At 35.3% G+C, this 19455-nt stretch overlaps 1 protein-coding gene across 1 annotated transcript in view; it reads right to left on the bottom strand.

Moving 5' to 3' along the window:
- The window catches only part of luzp2 (leucine zipper protein 2), a 150047-nt gene that overhangs the window by 14073 nt on the left and 116519 nt on the right, over nt 1-19455 (bottom strand). The window contains exons 7-9 of the mRNA XM_007540351.2: nt 11687-11749; nt 7149-7223; nt 6281-6448 (exon numbers count right to left, since the gene is read on the bottom strand). Of these exons, the coding sequence (XP_007540413.1) occupies nt 6281-6448; nt 7149-7223; nt 11687-11749 (306 nt within the window). The remainder of the gene's footprint in view (nt 1-6280; nt 6449-7148; nt 7224-11686; nt 11750-19455) is intronic.

The raw sequence follows: 19455 nt of genomic DNA, 5'->3' as shown, positions 1-19455 counted from the left end.
AAATGAGTGTTGACTGAGGAAGCCATTGTGTGATGCATTGTGGGATCATAAAGTGCAGAGGAGTTTAGTTTCCACTGTATGAAAGGCTGTGCACTTATCACTGCCACAAATTGTACTCAGCTTTTTGAAAAGGTTTTTGTATGAGGAGGCTATTGGGATTGAATTGTAACCAAGTAACATTCTTTTCCATTCCATTGAACCCTAATTTTGAGACTCTCCAGATAAGACTCAATTCAATAGGTCTAGGTGTCATTAGCATATATAAACCTGTGTCTTGATTTGTTCCCTTTTGTGCTTTCAACTCCTCCACGTCTAGAACAGCCACAGCAGTTGACACAAAATGCTTACGGTTACACTCGGTGGTATGGGGTGGCTTGGTGCAGTTCGTTTAGCTATTTCCACTGCTAGTTGGACTCTGTCTAGCCAGGTGAGATTAAAACCAAATGCTTCACGAAGTTATACAAAAACAGTTAAACTCTTGTATAAATGCAATTTAATGTGATAACTCTTAAAAATTGCTAATTACAAATGTTTTTTCAGAGATTGAGGTATTTTAAAAAAAGAGTTTTTGCAAAAAGATAAAAAAAATAGTATTATCTTGATGTGCTATGCTGGCTAGAGACAGACCAAAAGGTCGTTCTGCAAGAAATTGACATTGATACAAATGCAAGCCATATTAAAAAAAACAAACAAAGAAAAAAACAACAAAAAGCAATTGATTTATACCTATTCATACCTAGAAAGTACAGTATTTCAATAAAATACTGTTTCGTTATACTTTTTAAGGCACTGTAGACATGTGTCAAGTGACATAAAAGGACACAGCAGTCTGGGCTACATTTATTTAGTTTGCCATTTCTTGTGAAATCTGCTCATTGGGGTTTTAACACCAGACAGGCAAAGACAGTTCAGAGTTGTTGTGGAATGTAAGCAACAACAAACCTCCTTTACAACATGATTTGTGATCCACAGTCTGAAAGCAGCTCTGTATGCCTTGGAGATCACTTCAGAAACAGAAGGTTGGACATCAAGGTTGATTTTTTGCTGTTATGGCTCTTAAGGTCCTCAGGACTTTGTCACTGAGCCGTAATGGTCATGCTAGGAATATCCAAGTCAAGATTACTGGACAGGAGGGATGTACAAATTCTTTCAGCAGAATCTGATGCATATAACCAAATGAATAACAAGATGCATATTTTTTCTCTGAAATTTGTTTCCCTATTCTTCAGTTTCCTTGTTGATTTTATGATTAGATACTATTTTATGCTCTTGCCCTCTTTTGTTCTAAACATATGCTCTCTTGGCTGTTAGATTATTTGAGTTATATTATTTTTGAAATATTAAAAATGCTTAAACTCATCATCTTAGAGTAACTTTGTTGAGTTCTTCATAGCTTGTAATAGGAAAGTGATCGTGTGATAATAATCACAAAGTCAAGTTCTGGACATTTGTGACTTAGCTGTATGTCACTTGGCTCTTCTAAGCTTAGTAAGTATTGTTTGTTGTTTTTCAATGCCTAATGTGAGTTAAATTTGGCAGTGATTTAAACGAGGCCTGACCCACCTCCACATGCACAGGCAGAGTGGACAGATGGAGCACAGCAACTTTTACAGTGGGGGCTAAGTAGGATTTATCAGACAGCCTGTCAAAGTAGCAAATGCTCACAACTGAAATTCTGCCATTTGTATGCTAATGAAGAGGAAAGTAATAACTCTGTTAGCATAAAAATCAAGCCATTGCTTTCTTGAGTTTTTCTACGTATCTTTGCTTTTTTAAGATGTTTATTTTTATCTGGTTTGAACATGGAAAGGAGGATGATGGGGAAATATGATCTTTTCTATTGTATAATGAAACCTTACATTTTGCTACCAGAATTTACATGTACACAGCTCCTCAATTAGAGGTTACTGTGATCTAACATGCCACAACAGAGGAGCAGCAATGCCACCGTGGTAGTCATGGTGAGATCTGGATGATTAAAGATAAAGAAAACTTAGAAGGAACCGTTTAAGTGGTATGTCAAATTTCACCACCCACGAAAATAAGCACACAGTGAATTGTGGCAGCTCTGAGGGGGAAAAGCCTCTTAAAGCCAGCAATGCTCACCAGGATCATGGCAGATAAGACACAGCAATCCTACGGCCTGCTTGATGATTTCAAAGTGAATGCTTTTCAAAAATAACAAATAATACAATCTTTGTTTGAAGTTGACGTGGCTGCTTGAGGGGAACCAAAACGTCCACTGGAACCATGAACTGAATTTTTATTAAATAACAACTATATGTATATTTTTGTTTCTTCTGAATTGTATTTTTATATCAGCCAGAATGGGTATTTTTGAAGGCCCAATGTTGCTGCATGGATCAAACCTAGACAGCTGATATTGGTCGTAAAATGTCAGTGTTTTCCAGAGAAAACAAAAAGCAATATCTACACTGAAAGCTAAATCCTATATTTACTATGACTCCCACGGCAGTCACCTTGTTTTATTTCTAAAAGGATTAAATCCTAAAGCCCCAGTTGAATCTGCTGTGACCTTGACTTAAAGACACTCCCAACAAAGACTATTTGACAGGGAGTAATTTTCATGGCGCACGAACATAGCAAAACTCCCATAATGCTTGAAAGAAATTGAATTTTATATTAAAAGCTACATCACCCTCTACAAAGGCAAGTACAAACTTCCAAACTGCTGCCTGAGTTAGACATGCTATTATTCTGAACACCACTGAAATCATGTTGGCCCAACTCTTATATTCTGTAGTAATTATTTTCTGGCCTATTTCTCTCTAGAGAGTGATACTCAAGGTACTAAATTCACAAATAGCCACTTGAAGAAGAGGTTATAATTAGCTAACAATTTTCTGTTCATATGGCATCTTGTACATTATGTACACACTGATGTGCAGTGAAGTAAATGTTGTAGCAAAAAGGTATATTTCTTTATGTTCCAAAGCTCACTGTTTCAATTTGAAATTAATTTTAGTCTGGATGAATCTAAATAAACAGTGTGCAATGAAAAACGTAAAATTGACCTGCTGTAAAAGCTTGTGGGAGAATTTTGTACACAAAGACACACACAGAAAATTCTGCATATCTCTAACTCTGATCTAACAGACAACAGCAAAGATTATTTTTGAAATTTGAAATATTTGGCAGGGACTTTGCACAATAATTAAAATTGCTATAAATGTGCCATTTGGGTTTTTCTCACGTGTTGTCCCTGAACATTATTTATTTATTTTTTTTTTTAAGTATCAAAGCCTTTTCTATTATCGGTACTTTAACATTTCAACACAAGAAACCACAAGTATAACAAAAATCTAGTAAATGCTTTTACTATTTACACAAATCATAGTAAAAGCATTGTTACTTATAACCGAGCAATTGAACATGCTTGTTTAAAATCTGAAAGCACTGCAAAATTATGGGTAGTTTTTTTAACTTTTGTTATAAAATTAAATTGTGCATTTTGAATCAAGATATTGAAGAGAAACAAAATGCTGATTCCATTAGTATAACTACTGCCAGAATATGCAACTTGTCATGCACGAAGTATTTGCAAAACGTTTTGCATGTTAATGAACAAGTAGCTCTTAATGCCTGAATAATTAAAACCAGGGCCCTGATGTATTAAGTTTTGCAAAGTTATTTCACTAAAACTATTTTGAGGAAAATGTATTTTTGCTGTCTTTGCATCAGATTTGTGATGTAAATGTATGCATGTTTCCCTTTGACGAAACTTTGTCACAAGGCACTTGCAAATTCTCATGTCTGGTTCCTGTTTTTAGACATGAACAGGGGATACAGGAAAATGATTGCAAAACAAAAAGCATGGTGGTTCTTTTCTTAAAGAGGTTTTGATCCAACCATGCATTTTCTTCTTTTTTTAAAAAAAAGAGAAAACAACATTTTAAAGCCAAACCCCTTACAAAAGCATTTTATTGTGTTTTGTTTTAAATGATGTATTTCAAAATTTGGTTTGAGGAAAAAAATATACAGTCCCCTTGTCATGTTGTTGAGAAACAATTGCTTTCCTTTTTTAATGTTGACTTGTTTCAATTTTCTTTGAACAAGCACTGCTGTAGCTAATCATACTCTGGTCTGTTGTTGCATCTCACTGATTTAGTAAGCCATCACTAAACCTGTTTAACGATTATTGCTTTTCACACAGGGCCACTAGCAGAGCTACTCCTGCCATTGTTTTGTGTGTTCAGACATTTTTGCTAAGGGAAGCTCTCTCTGTGCATGTTTAGTGTTTTGAGTGTCTGCTGTCTGTCTTCTCAAACTCAAAGTTGGTTGCAGAAAATGGCTTCTGAAACATAGACTGATTCTGACTGGGGCTTTCTTACGGTGAAAAGGGAGTGATTTTTTATTGCTGCCACATGTTTGCTCTGTGTGAGAGATTGCTGTAAAGTCAATGACTGGATGTAACTGGCTATGTTTCCTCACACAGATAACTTTTAACTACTTGTAAGCTGAATTAGATTATCTTGTATTACACTGCAGATGTGACGGTGAATCTTCTCTGTCTATATGAATGTGTTGGATTGGTATGAATGTAATTCATTGCATATTTCTGTATAACTGGAAATTAATTTCATCTGTTTATCTTGCAAAGTGCCTTCGGATGACGCTATGTAAATAAAAATCTAAGGTCTAAATTCCATGCATAAAGAGCTCAGTTATGCGGGTATTGTCTATGTTCATCCATTATATGTATCAGTTTTGAACTTTTTTTTCAACAATATTGTCAAGACTAAGCATTTTCCAATACTGACATTAACTGAATATTATCATGAAATTTGAATTTTAAATGCTCTTGCTATAAAAGGCTATTCTAAAAGCGGTGGTTGACTAACTGATCACAAAAAGTAAAGGAACAAAAATGCCGATATATCAATGCCCTTGACAACGCTGCTTTTACTGAGTGCATGTTGTTGCTAGGATACAAAAGCTATTGTTGCTGATAGTCGAGATCTATCTCTCCTTTGCTATTGGTGATTGGGTTCATATGGTGGGTCCTTCCTCCCTCTTGATTTTGCAATGGCAATGAAGGAACATAATAAAACTCAGGAAAAGTTGCAGTTCAACTATTTTTGACTGAGAACAATGTGAAGGCAGAACTTTTTTTTTTTTTTTTTTCTCAGGGACCTACAATTTGTTAACTGCGTCAAGATATACTTTTTATTTTCTCCTGGCAAGCATTAAAATAGCAAACCTGCTTCAATCTTTTAGTAAGATTTGGTCTTCTTGGCCAAAATTATTATTATTATTTTTTTAATATTAATGCCATGAATGGATTAGATACTTAGATAGAATGGTTTATTTGTGTTTCTCTGCTTTGCATACTACAGGGTCTGCAAGTTGTTCAAACCCGTGTTTGACCATCCATCCAGCACAAATTATCACACTCTCTCGTGCCACTCTTCAGCTCTTCATGGGAAATTTCCAAGTCATTCACAGGCAAAATATATTTGAAAAATATTCAACATAAACGTTATGTGTCAAATGTAACTCAGGTAGGCTTTGAGTCTACTCTTAAACCAGGACAAGTACAAAGTAAGGAGCCTGGTTGGTTTCCAAATCAAAATCTCAAGTCACCAAGTGGTTTCATTTAATGTGGAGATGTTCTAGTTCTTCATTTTCTTGTTTTTTTTTGTGCTCCAAAAATATGGTTTAAAACAGTAAGTTATTTAAGAATAAGTCATCAAGTTCATCAGTCCTGTTAAGGATACAATAATTTAAAAGGACAGTGTAAAATATTTAAGGAAATGTTGGACAATGACTTAGACACAGTGATAGATAAATGATGTTAAGAGGTAAAACAAGTTTTTGTAGTGAGAAGTGTAATCAGTCTAACTCACTTAATGTTGGACAAAGAAGGAAAATATTATTTTTACAAGTTTTCTTGAGCCTTTGTGTTAAAGGTCTCCACTGATGCATATTTTATACAGTAAATAGTCTTTAATGTATAAAACACTAGTGAAAATAGCAACTTGTAATCTTAGAATGTTAAAATTCTAATTTTCTTCTCTAGAGTGAATAAAACGATTTATACAAGCCAGTGTAAAAGACAGCTTGGCAGAGTCTATATTGACATCTGAGAAAGAAACATCCTGCTCAAGGACAAGTGGATCTCATCTACAGCAGATGTAGGCTTAACAGAGCAATCTCTTTACTCATTCATCAATTATAAAAAGGTTGAGTTTCTTACAACGCCCAGGCCATCTCTTGGAATAACATTAAATCAGATGGAACTGTGTGAAATATTGAATACCTTAGCATGTGGCTGCTGAAAGGTGAGTCTGGAGCTGTTGATGAGCGATGAGTATCTGAATAGGTGGCTGGGGGAGGTGGGGAATCTGTGGCTGCTGCTGGGCTGGTTGTGCAGGACAGCTGAAAAGCAGATGTGAACTGTGTCCTTCAGTGCCTTCAGCTGTGACTCCTGTCCCCGCAAAAGATTACACACAGAAGACACCTGAATCTCTCCTTCCATCCGCATGAAAAATGTACGTGAGCCGTAAAGCCAGAGGTCATGCACTAAAGTGACTGCCAAACACCTAAAAGGCATTGTTAGGTAAGACACAAAGAAAAACTCGGCATAATAAATGTTCAGTAGAAAAAAAATCATTTACATTTAATCAGTAATAACAGACAGAATTATAGGTATAATTATTTTACAACAGCCCCTGATGTCAGTTCTCCAAAAGATGAACTGCAAAATTACCTTCTTTTGTAATCTGCATTTTTTTTTCTTCACGCAATTTCAGCTCATCCAACTAAACCCTGCTAACAATATGTCAACAAACATATGTGCAAATGACAAAAAAAAAAATCTTACCAATTAAACTTGAAGCATGTCTCTAAATGACTGAATCTAAACAGTATGAAAACACAATCTTGGGTGTGAAAACTAAGAGAAAAATCTGGGTATTTACTCCTCTGTTCAGAAACTACTTCTAAACAATGCTGCTTATTTTGGTGCACATGATTTATTCATTCAACAATTTAAATGTCATTTCTTTAATTTCTTAATTGCTGCATTTGAATGGATCAGATTAAGATATTCAAAGCTGCTTCAGACATTCAGAAAGGTTAAATAGGTATTATTGAGCAACGTAAACATCAAATCCTTATTATATCACCTTATCAAGGGCTGTCTTCTCTAATTCCTCCTTGGCGATAGTTAGCTTGTGCTCCAAGTCCAGAAGCTGTTGCCCCTGCAGAAATATATGACCTTAGAATAGGATTTCAGATTTTTCTGATTTCTGATTTTTAGCACAAATTATCAAACAACCACAGATGTAGGGAAAAACAATACTGAAGGTCTATGAAGATATTGGAACTGTTATATTTAGCATTCATCAATTGCTACACAAAGCTATGATTAATTTGACCTCTACAATTAAAATTGACTTGATAATTCCTTCTCCAAGAGTCCAGAACTTTGTATGATTTAAAGAAAAATTGCTATAAAAACACAAGCACACACACACACACATATATATACATACATAATATACATAAAGACATAATCATTACGTCTGCCCCTCTTTGTCAAATACAAGAAATACGAGTTAATTCTTGACACTTCTAAGAACAGAGCCTTTGAAATCTAACCAGTCCCATAATGATCATTATTTTTTTGACTATATTTGCTGGATGGAAGAGAACACACAAAAGGGTCATATTCCATAAATGAGATGATTAACATGACACGAGAATCAACAGCGGTTCCTCTGAGGAGTCTTTTATTATTGATAAACTCATCAGTAGGGCAGAAAAATACTCTCATTTTAGGATAATTTGCATGCAGCGTACGCTTGACCGGCCTTGATAGTGGACTTTTGAGCCATGAACTTTTATTGTGTGTCTTTTACTGGCCTTTCAAAGTGATAAACTGTATAAACTTACATTCTGGAGCATCCAAGGTCAGATACCACAACAAATAGTAATGGCAAACTCTGCAAACAGTCCATGACATTAGAGATTGAGATGATGAGCCAAAATGAGGAGATTATTTTTTCTTTTTTTTTTTTAGAATTTTCTCATTTTTAAAGACAGGTCCATCCATTCTACCATTTTTTTCTTTAATAATCATATTCAGTTTTTTTTTTTTTTTGAGGATCAGTCATTCAGGGATGATAAATTATGATATATTATTAAATGATATTGAATTAAATTCAGTTCAGTTTATTTACCCGAAAGTGAAAATCCCCAGTATTACTCTTAAAAGTATCACATATTTCTTCCAGTAGGTCTCCTCTCACACAAAGCAGAGTCTGGAACTATTACAAAACTCATTTGTTACTGTTGTGCTGAAGAGAAAATCAGAGCTTAGACATCTTCAGGAGCAGTTCTTTCATAACACACACTTAATTTCTACATCATGGGAGGGAGTTAGATATTTTAGCAAAGATTATATTTTTGAGATTGAAAGATATTTAATTAGATATTTACCACTCCAGTCCAGACAGTGTTGGTCTAAACATTGTTCATGCTTAGGTCTTCATGCTTTACATATCTTCACTCTTGCTTAAACAGTAAAAATTATATTTAGTAAAGAGTACATTTTTGCAATATGTACTTTTGGTATTGAACAATGAGCTCACTATATATTTAAAGGATATGGACATTTTGTAGTGTGTTTTTGTGCTGTATCACAGCACACAGTGATTACATCTATTACACAGAGCATCATCACAAGATAGTCCATTGGGGAGGATGCATGCCTGACCACTCACCCAGAAATGCTGACTTCCAGGGTTAGTGCCTCCAAATCGCAAGCTTCATATTTCTGTGCTGAGTCCATTATAGAGGTTTGAGGTCAGTGGGCCACTAGCTTTTCGGCTATATACAGCATGCAGCTCCATCAGGCCATCGTTTTTTCTTTAGCCTTTTTTCCCTTTCTACGCTCGAGGAAAAACAGCTCTGGGGGCAAATTTAAAACTGGACTGATGGAAGAAAGAAGATATGAAAGCCTGAAAAGAGCTCCTGCTCCAAAAATACTCTCTCAGGGAAATACTGCAAAGGCACTGGCGGTCCTTTCAGCATTTTTGATGGTAAGTGTGAGCAGGAGAGGGGAGACCTGCGTCTTTGAGCTGTTTATAGCTGACACATGATGTAGATGCTGAGTTGGATTTCTGTTGCTGTCTTGAAGTTCTACATACACAACAAAACCACATTAAGTGCAGAACTTCTAACAAGACAGTATGTCCCTATTGTGAATCTGCATTTCTCAGATTTTAAAAACTGAGTATTCCGTTTTTATAGCTCCAACTGTGTTACTTTTCAAAACATAATTCCACTGTGAAGACCCAATAGCGGCTTCACATCGATCGTGTTACAACAAATCTAATGATGTTACTAAACTGTAGTACTGTGTGTACACAATTGATTTAGTTGAAAGCACTGTGTCAATGAGTTGCTTTAACTTTTTATAGAGAACTTTGAAATTAACAGGGTAGCTTTCAACATGACAATCTATTTTAGTAGTCTAAGAACTTTGCAAATAGGAGGAAATAAGAAAATATTTGTTTCAATTCCCCTCAGATTTTGAGGTCATAGTGACTCCTATGCACCTGATGTGTGGCTATTAGCTTCAGGCCATCGCAAATTTAAATTTTTGAGTAAATTTGTTGCTGATATATGGCTCTGATCTCTCTTAGCATTATAAACCTGAATGGCGGTAGAAGCTACGAAAAGTCGAGTGGTAGTTACTACATTATAAAATAATCAATGGGTGAACTGGTTCATGATATTTGTCGAAAATATTTTAAAAGCTAAACAATGTGAGCTGTTTCATGTTATGGGCATCAAGTTGGTTCAGAAAGATTAGGAGGTGAAACTAGTTCTTGCTGCAAATGGAGTTTCTAGACATCAAGGAAGCCAGTGACAATCCTAAATGGTCAGCTTGTGAAAGGGTAGGATGGAAACGTGACACAAAAGGTTTGCTGTACCGTTGAAACACAATCCGTGTGACAAGGTAATTGTGTTTTTTTTTTTAATTGCAATCACCAAAAGCTTGCACTTGAAGCACTGAATGCATTTGAAACGTCAGCAACAAGTTCAAGGCAAACTTCTTACTTTTATTGTTTTGACAAAGGTTATTAGCTACACATTGTGTGTCTGGTGCCACAGATTAAGACTGCTCAGTTATATACCATGAGCACTTTCATTCCTTGGTGCTGGCTTCATTGTTCAAGTACACTTCATTGCAGAATACATTTGGCTCCACTGAAGCATCTGATTGACCAGAGACACCTTTAAAGTGGAATACATCTTTGCAGCCATATCATGAAGCTGTAATGTAACATAATGTAACAGTCCATTAACCCATAAATTAGAATAATAAGTTCTGTTGAGTTCCTTGATCATTCTTATCAGCATGCACTGTGATGTGCTGCAAAATGCTCTTTGATATGGTACAGCAGCTGTCATAACCCATTCAGTTGCTTTCTGCTGGTAGGTTGACTCACATTCCCTCTATGATGTTGATGACATTTACATATCTCAAACTACTCTTTGCCACTTTCTGCTCCTTTGTTGCTCGCTGGGGTTTGGATTGTAGCACATAGGAATTACAGATGAGGTTTCAGCAACAGGAAGATCAGGTTCAGAAAAATGTGAATCATATCTGTTTGACCTTCCCATATGCGGAAAAGAAATCAGGTCGTACCATCAAACAAGGCTGACTATTTCAATGGAAAAGAAAAAAAAAAATGCTCAAATTACTCTCTTGCCTTTATGATTGCAAACCACGTCTTCAGCATAAATATTAAATGTTTGACATTGAGAAATAAAGTTCTTTTACCTGAGTGACTGATCCAGTTTAGAGACAGTGATTTACAAGATCTGACAGGAGCTGAACAAGTCAATACATTCATCATTCACGGAACAAAAGCAGACCAAAGATCAGAACACCCAGCGACAATAAATTCAGCTTTAGAGCTAATAGAAAATGTAGTCTGCTATCAATTCACCTTTTTTTTAAATCATATCTATCTCCATATATTATAACTTTAAAGCATCAAAATGCACATTTATAAGGAGGCATTACAGGCCATTTTTGCAGAAATATGGACTGACATTTTACCACTGCAAACAAGGCCGGAAAGGTCAGTTCGTGTACCTGTGAATGCCGATAAATATTACGTGCTCACTCAGATATGAGAACATTTAGTCCTCACAATACAGAAGAGGCAGACAAGTAAGTGAAATTGGCCACCAGTTGTTTTTTTTTTTCTTTATTTACCACTGCTCATATTCTGCTAACAAAGGTAGCACACGAGTAATGGATATCTGATTCCTTGAAACAAGGACCTCCCAAGGAAATACAGGAAAACATGGTGTCATATGTAATTTGGGTCAAGAAAATTCTCATTTATGAGCTTACGTAATTCTGCATTATCATCTGTTGTCGAGAATGGTCAACCACAAACCTTGTTTGATTGAAAGGGATGAGTCGTATCATGCAGAGGCAAAATCAGAGAACAAGATTTAGCAGTATGTGGTTTAAGAGACGGCCAATTGACTTTGCAGGCTGCTGTCTGGCTGCAGGCAACTTTGTAATTGCCAGCTGAATTAATTGGAGTACCGTCTGTGATGGGATCATTTTTTTTTTTCAAGGTAAGTGTTTACCTCTAGTCTGTTACAAAGCCACCCACCTTCAGTTTGAGCTTACCTTAAAAATTAAATCCTTTTTCCCGTACCGCAGTTCTTTCAGTTGAGCCTGGATTTTTTTGGACTGCAAGGGAAAGATAAGAAAATAAGTGTTAGCTTATTTAAATAGCAAAACTGGTTTGAGATGTAGCTGGATTCTGCAAGCTGCAGCAGAAGAGTCCTTTGTGAGTGTTCCCTGGGCAAAGCTCTGGCTTAAAGAAAGGCCCTACTGAGAGGAAGAAAACATCAAATCTGCCCTTCACTGAACTGCATAGTACACAGAATAATGCAGTCGTGTAGTGGCTTCTTGCCCACTGTCTAAGTCTGAATTCTTACTGCCCCCACACATGCGACTGCCGCCGTCGCTACATACTTGCGGGTTTTTACATTGTGACTGGCTCTGGCCCATTATTGGGTAGCAACACACATAAACAAAGAGGTTCTTCACTGCCAACTACCCTCAGCATGAACAGCGTCCAGAGCTGCCTGACATTCACTCTGCTGTTTCACATCACTGGGCACAACCTAACACAGGGGCTGTCTCTTAGTCATACTGCCATCCTCAAAACTGCTTATATTGTAAGGACACTGAAAGCCTTCAAATGGAGCCCTTTGGTTTCTGACAACAACTTATGACACCAAAATATTTTTAAGTTAGGTATGCACTGTAAACTATGGAAGGTCGAGGAGGCAAGTGTGAAAAGAAATTAAGGATCACTCTGACAAAAATGTTCTTTTTCTCACAGGTATAAATCATTTCAACAAGTAAAGAGTTCTAAAGGAGGGATCATAAGTTTTTTTTTTTTTTGTTTTTTTTTTCTAAACTTAAAAATCCTTTTTTAAGCCAAAAAAAAATGTTGTAAGATATAAATTGAGAGAAATTGCATCCATTCACAGAAGACCTTCCAAGTTCTAAATCCACTTGAAAACATTTGGGGATGAATGTAAATGAAGATTAAAAAAACAAATTTCAGTTGCAGAAAGTGAATGCTCTTTCTGAAGCCATAGTTGCGTCATGGAGCAACAGTTTGAGCAGCCTCCCGCAAACACTTAATATAAAACGTCCTTAAACAGGTTTTTAAAGTAATCAACAAAAACAGCAGGACTGTTCATTGCTGAATTATTTTATTGACATATTTAATTGCATGTTAGAGGGATTTTTTTTCTAGAACGACATGCTTTTGTTTCATTCTGCATTTCAGAACTGAGAAAGAGGATTTGAGAAAAATCAATTTGCTTCTTTCAAAAATGAAAAAAATAAATTCTGCAGAAAGCCAGAAAAGCTTAAAAACAAAATGAAAGGCAAAACAGATTGGACTCAGAAGATGAAAAAGATTATTTTTTCCTGCTTGCATTTTAGGGCCAAGCAAAGCACAAGTAAATAATCTGTTGAGAAAAATGTACTATTTTACCTCAGATATGCAAAGAGTAATTATTTTATCATCATTTTAGGCATGTTACAAAAAAAAAGAAATGCTGCAAAATTATTTGTCTTTTTGTCAGTTCACTGTGTTGCGATGAGCTCAGTTGCAATGAACCATAGACATCTGCACCGAGTCTTAACTTATAAATCGGAAAGTCTGAATATACTGACTTTTCTGAATTGTTTTGCCATCTCCTTTACCCTGGAGAATTACAGCAGTATTTTCCTTTATTTTTTGACTAAAATCCTTCACACACGAGGCCTGCATCCTCAACAGTTTTTCAAAAACAGTCAAAATACAGTGACACTGTGTTTTGGAGCTTGTTGTAGTTTAACATCTTTCCCAAACTTTTTTAAGAGAAGTCTCACGAAATGTGTCACTGTGAGTCATCATCCCTGGGAGGTCGATGACAGAGCTGTTAGATTTCAGCAGTCTGTCCAAAGGACAGACATAAACAGAACAAAGTGTGTCTTCATCTCTTTTCATCCAAAAGGTTTACTGTTTAATAATTAATGACAAGCTCTCAAATATGGAGACAGTTGTAGAGTTTAGTAATATCATTAATTTGGATTGTTTTTGGTGAAGCACTTATTGTTGTCTGTTCAGCCCCAAGGTTACAGGCTTATTAGGAATTGTTACTATAAAATCTCTAGTTTTCTGAAGCCACCCACTACAGTTATTTTTGAAATCAAATTAACTTCTATTACATTTTTTGGCACCTCAATTAACTCATGGAATAATGGTAAAGGAAACATTTTGCATTTAGTAGCTCTTTATAGGTTGTTACTTTTAGATATGCTTTTAATTTGACAAACAAGCCTCACTGGGATGTGTACTCTAAATTATTGAAAATGACTGCAGCTGTAATTAAACTGTTGCATTAAAGATGTGCTGGTAGTCCTACTCTTACAGGCTGTAAACCAGCCCTTTTTAAAGCTTTGATTAATATTATTACATGCAATTATAGATGTCAAGGATGAATAAAGTATGTATTTAATTGTTTTGATTATTTAGAAATATGCGTCTTTGCTGGAGACCATCCAACCATTCAGGTAAAAGCAAAATTCTAGCTGGAATTCATTAGAAATGAAATTGCGAAAACATAAATTTTTTTTTACTGTGGAACTGGACCACATTTATAAAAATCACCCAGTGGAAAACATTAAGAACAAGCAAATGTAATTCTGGAAGGTCCTTCAAGGTTTTACAATCAGAAATCTCCTTTACCTAGCAGTTTTAATCAAGCTTAAAATAACTGCTAAAACACTTCCCACATTCTATTTCATGATTGAAAACTTTGCAGATTTCTGAATTTAGTTTATATTTACATTTAAGCAAAGGAAAGTCATGTTAGCAAGTCTCTGCAGAAATGTTAGAAGGATCTAACAGTTTTATTTTTGATGCAGCCTCAGAAAAGCTGTTTCTTAAAGCGTTCTCCAGTATTATACAAAAATTGATGCTTTTTCTTTAAGACAATAATGCTTATTTTTTTTTGTATTGTGACTCACAAAAATGACCCAATTTTAGTTCATCCGTCTGAAGATGAAAAAGAGAAAAGAAATACTGTGAAATGTCCAAAGTACATCCTCCCAGAAGTATTGTGACTTGTCAACATTTATTTTAGGAAACTCCAGTCATACTCTTTTATGCCTCTAGTTCAAAAGTGGGGTCTTGCTGGGTCTTCTTCCTTGGAGCCCACTTTCATTCAGAAAGCAAAGAGACATTGTTGTTCCTTCATTTTGAAGTTGAGATTGTGTCTTGTTTTGAGGTTTTGTGTGTCTGTTTTCCAACAATTTAAACTATTCACTTGGGAGGCTCTGAATACAGTTTTTTTCTCTTGTTCAAGGAAGAAAAAAAAAAAAACAATGAACTCACAACAATAAATTCAAAGTGTTTTACATTTAAGCCAAAGTGAAAGCACAAACATACATAATAGAACAAAGACCACACAAGCAACAAAAAAGCAGAAAAAACTGCTTTTTGTTTGAAATCTCAAACAAATTTACCATTGTATTGTGACTCCATGACAACCAATTTCAAATCTGTAGATTGTGGTGCTGAGTTGCAGTGTTTTTTTTTTCCTGCTGATCACAAAAGACTCAAGGTATTTCTTTTACATACTTCTTAGGACCTTCTGTGGGGCTCAGTTCTATTCTACTCATGTGGAGGTCTCTATTGGTAACACAGCAAGATTTTAAAGAGGTTGTAAGTATGGTCAATGCAATCATTTTAATTTCTAACATATTGCTTAAAAACATGAACAATACTAAATTTGCAACAGAATTTACTTTTAGTTTACATTGTCCTTAAAAGCTGAGAATAATGACACTAACTGAAAATATTTTGCAGTGAGAATGTTGTAAACTTAATGACTACCAGTGCATCTTGTTTCTCATGGTTGCTCATGATTAGTTTTTGAAAGTTGTGTCTTATAATAAATTGTATTTCAGAAGATGGGATTATAACACTTAAAGAAGACTACATGTAGTTTGAGCCAAATATGTTCTATTTAATAAGGTATGAGTTGGGTTGGTTCGACTATACACAATATTCCTATTAGACGTGAACTAGATCAGTTTGTCTTGTTGGTGCATTTTGATTACATTTGCTGTGCATTTGTTCAAAATGGCACAGTATTAGCAAATGTTTTCAATCAATATTTTTGAAATGCTTGACATTTAACAATCAGATGATGTTTACTGAAATCTATTTCTCAATTTTTGTATTTGCAGAATCATCAGGGGTCTTTATTTTATACAGAAAAACACAGCAAATGACCGCAATCTGAATCTCAAATTAGGGAAGGAAATCTTCTAGTACCTATTGTGTCTAAAGTAGGACGGCATGACCAAAGAAAACCTTTCAGTGGTGAAAATACTGGTGAATATTGTGACAAAGACATTACTTGCCGTTTAAGCCTATTTTTGTGTTTTCCCTCTTTCTCATCTGTGCCTCTATTGCTCTGGGGCCTTTATTATTTTGAGCATTGTCATTTGTGTCCATAGTGAGCATCTGCTTCCATGAAACTGTCCAACTGAGTAAATATAATGTGTTGGCATGTAAAATGCAACTGTATCAGCCTGTGAACTATATAAAATGCATTTGAATTGTTCAGGTTATTTATATATCTTCTGTTTAACAGTATGGTTTCCAAAAGTTTTTTTTTTTTTGTTTTGTTTTGTTTTGTTTTTTCTTCTGTATCTTTCATGATGCAGTTCCCTGGAGATATGGGCCTTATAAAGCCGACAGTAATTATTTCTAACATGGATGGCTGGAAAACAACTACTGTCAGCAGGATTTTACATTATGTTTGAAGGCTGTCTTTTAGAAGTAAAAGCGTTATGTTTCACATTCCTCCAGTGAACGCAGTGAGGTATGTTTTGTTTGTATTTTATTTGTATTACAAGCCTCTGTTCTTTTATGTGAATATGTTTTTTTGTTTTTTTTCAAGGTCATCCAGAAGACCCATTGCATCTGTAATAAAGGGAGATGCTGAAATAAAAAACTAAAAATCACCTATCAAGGCTTTGCTAAACTGTTTTCATGAGGTGGGGGTCTGATACATAAAGTTTATTATACTTGAATTATATTGCCCAACAATTATTGCAGTCTAAAAAGACCTTTGTAAGATTAATATTGCAAACACTTATATGGCAATACTAGTATACAATATATTGTGTAGTTCAATTATCCAGTAAATGTTTTGTTCCTTTTATCTACACACAAATGTGTATACATTAACATAAAACATAAGTTTTTCCCTCAGTACACTTTCTAGAAAGAAGTGACTTCTCTTATTTGAGTTTGTTTTACCATAAATTGTCCATGTGGAACAACACAAACAATCCCCATGACAAACAGATCCAAAGGTGACAGCACACAAATTGGCAGTGGTACTTAATCAAAAAAATGCAGTTATCCCCACCTTATGCTGAATTTTTAAATGCAACAGGAGTGCAGCATGGTCATAGAACTACACAGTCTAGCAGTGAGTAGCTGACGGCTAAATGCTCACAGACTCAACTATTATACTTCAATCATTTCTGTCAGAGTAATTTGATTTATTCAATATGAACAGTGAATGAGGTAGACAACCATAGCCATACATTTATATTAACCACAGATTCAGCCTTTGTACACTCCCTACGGATGGACAAATTGCATTGCAGGATATATCATACGGCAGTGAATGCACATTTCCCAAACAACGTGCTATCAAAGCTGCCAAACATCAAACAAACCATGGGAAGATCTTACTGTGATTTTTCTTTCCTGAAAGAGGCCTGGGGCATCCTAATGTTACATGGCATTTAACATTATCACTTATCATCATGTTGGTGCCTCCTGGAAGGCTTAATAAATCTGCAATTGGGCTAAAACTTGAAAGTGCAAACACACACAAAAAAAGACATAAATGGGGTAATGTGATTGACATAGATACTTATCCATTAGAGTTCTTAAATCAAAAGCAGAAAATGGCTGCAATATCCACTTTTTGTAATTGCACATTTTAATAATTCCTTTCAGCCATGTGTCAGAAATTAAATAGGTGTTAGTCTGAAAAAAAAAACATACATCAGATTTCTGCCCGTCTACCTATAAATTTACTGATAAATTACAACATTATTGGCAAATTAATTTATTTAAACTTTTTAAACATATGATAGATTCAATACTCACTGAGTGATTTTTTAAAATTGTTATTCTGATTTATATCTAATACAATTTTAAAATCAATTTTTCAAAACATTTCAAAATAAATCAGTGAAATGAATGTTTAATACAAAAATGTCTCATGAGCAAGACTACTGACATGATTCCACTGACACCGTCCACAAGGCAGATAAACTTAGAAGTTTACCAATAAATAAGCTGGCTGCTTCGAGAGAAAGCTTGGGGGACATTTACAAGACTTGAACCATGACTGGAGTCGATCCCACAAAATTCACCAAACACAGATATATTTGAGCTGTAAATGTCTCGATCCTTATATTAACTGCTAAACCAAAAAAAAAAATCATCTTGTGTTGGCAAAGCAGAAGTAAAACTAGATAGTTGTTCAGTGCTCCAAAGGAATCTTTTTAAAATGAAAGTAAAGAGAAAAGGAGGACACAGATTTAGCATTTCAACTTGAATTTCATTATCCCAGAGCCTAGAGGAGGTGTAGATGGCACACAATCCAAGTTGCTTGCGGAGCAAATGTTAATCTCCATGATACATTAGTTTCACTTATTGCATTGAATAACTAAAACCAGTTAATGTTTTCTGTTATTCAATCTTATTGAGATGGAACAGTTTTAATGGAATAATTCATTGTTTTCTATCAATCGTTTGACAAACAAAAAGTAGTTTGTAAAGACCTTTCTGTCTCTCTGACAGTTATTCACCGTCTCTTTTTAATAAAGGTGCTAGGAGCATTTATCAAAATAAAGTTGTGGGACTGGAGAGATTTTCTTCAAAGCTCATTAATTGTCCCCAATATCTAAAATGATAATGACACGAAGCTTCATTCAAAAAGCCCTGCAGAATTAATTACACAAGGCCATTCACCTTGAAATGTGTCATTACATGAAATCCTCCTAAATCTGCAGTTTTATATTTTATCCCTCTTTGTAATTTTTCGAAATAAGTGCTGTTGAATGGATGGATGAATAGCTGGATGGATGGATGGATGGACAGATGAATAGCTGGATGGATGGATGGACAGATGGATGGATGGACAGATGGATGGATGGTTTCCATGGATGTTTCAGTTAAATCCTGATGCATGAATTCAACGTAATTTCAGTGATAACAGCTCTTACGCTGAAGTGTGAAAACATCATTCTTCACCATCATGACTGTGCAGTAACACCATAAATTTGACAGAGGAGGGAAAGGGGTGATAAATTCATGCAGATGTGAAACAGATTAAAGGGCATCTCAAATGCCATTTATCTCCCTCCTTTAGCAAATGGTTCTAACTTTGACACTGAATCAAGGTTTCTCAGCTATCAGATGTTTCCCTTGAGCGCATCAGCAGCACTTTGATATGTTCTGTGACATTTACATAATGAACTGATAAAACGCAAAATAGTCAGAAATGTATAGCAGGTAGTGCTGAATATCCTTGAAGGTTTTCTTTCCAGTTTGAATAAAGGAGCAGGATTTGTGGTTTTATGTGATTGCTAAAGTGAAATAACTGATTCAGGTGCCTGTGAGTGGCTTTCTTCGTTGTGTCTCTTTCGAATTTGGCAAGAGTTCTTTCTGACTCCGAGTCAAGAGATTATGTTTGAATACCATCAATTCCTCCACTTTGGTTTCGGAACTAATCATGAGTAATATATCAATTAAGTATCAGTTTAGTGCCAACACATTCATAAATGAT

Source organism: Poecilia formosa, unplaced genomic scaffold (genome assembly GCF_000485575.1).
Source record: "Poecilia formosa unplaced genomic scaffold, Poecilia_formosa-5.1.2 Scaffold534, whole genome shotgun sequence".
NCBI classification, from domain to species: domain Eukaryota; kingdom Metazoa; phylum Chordata; class Actinopteri; order Cyprinodontiformes; family Poeciliidae; genus Poecilia; species Poecilia formosa.
This window is presented reverse-complemented; position numbering and strand designations above follow the sequence as displayed.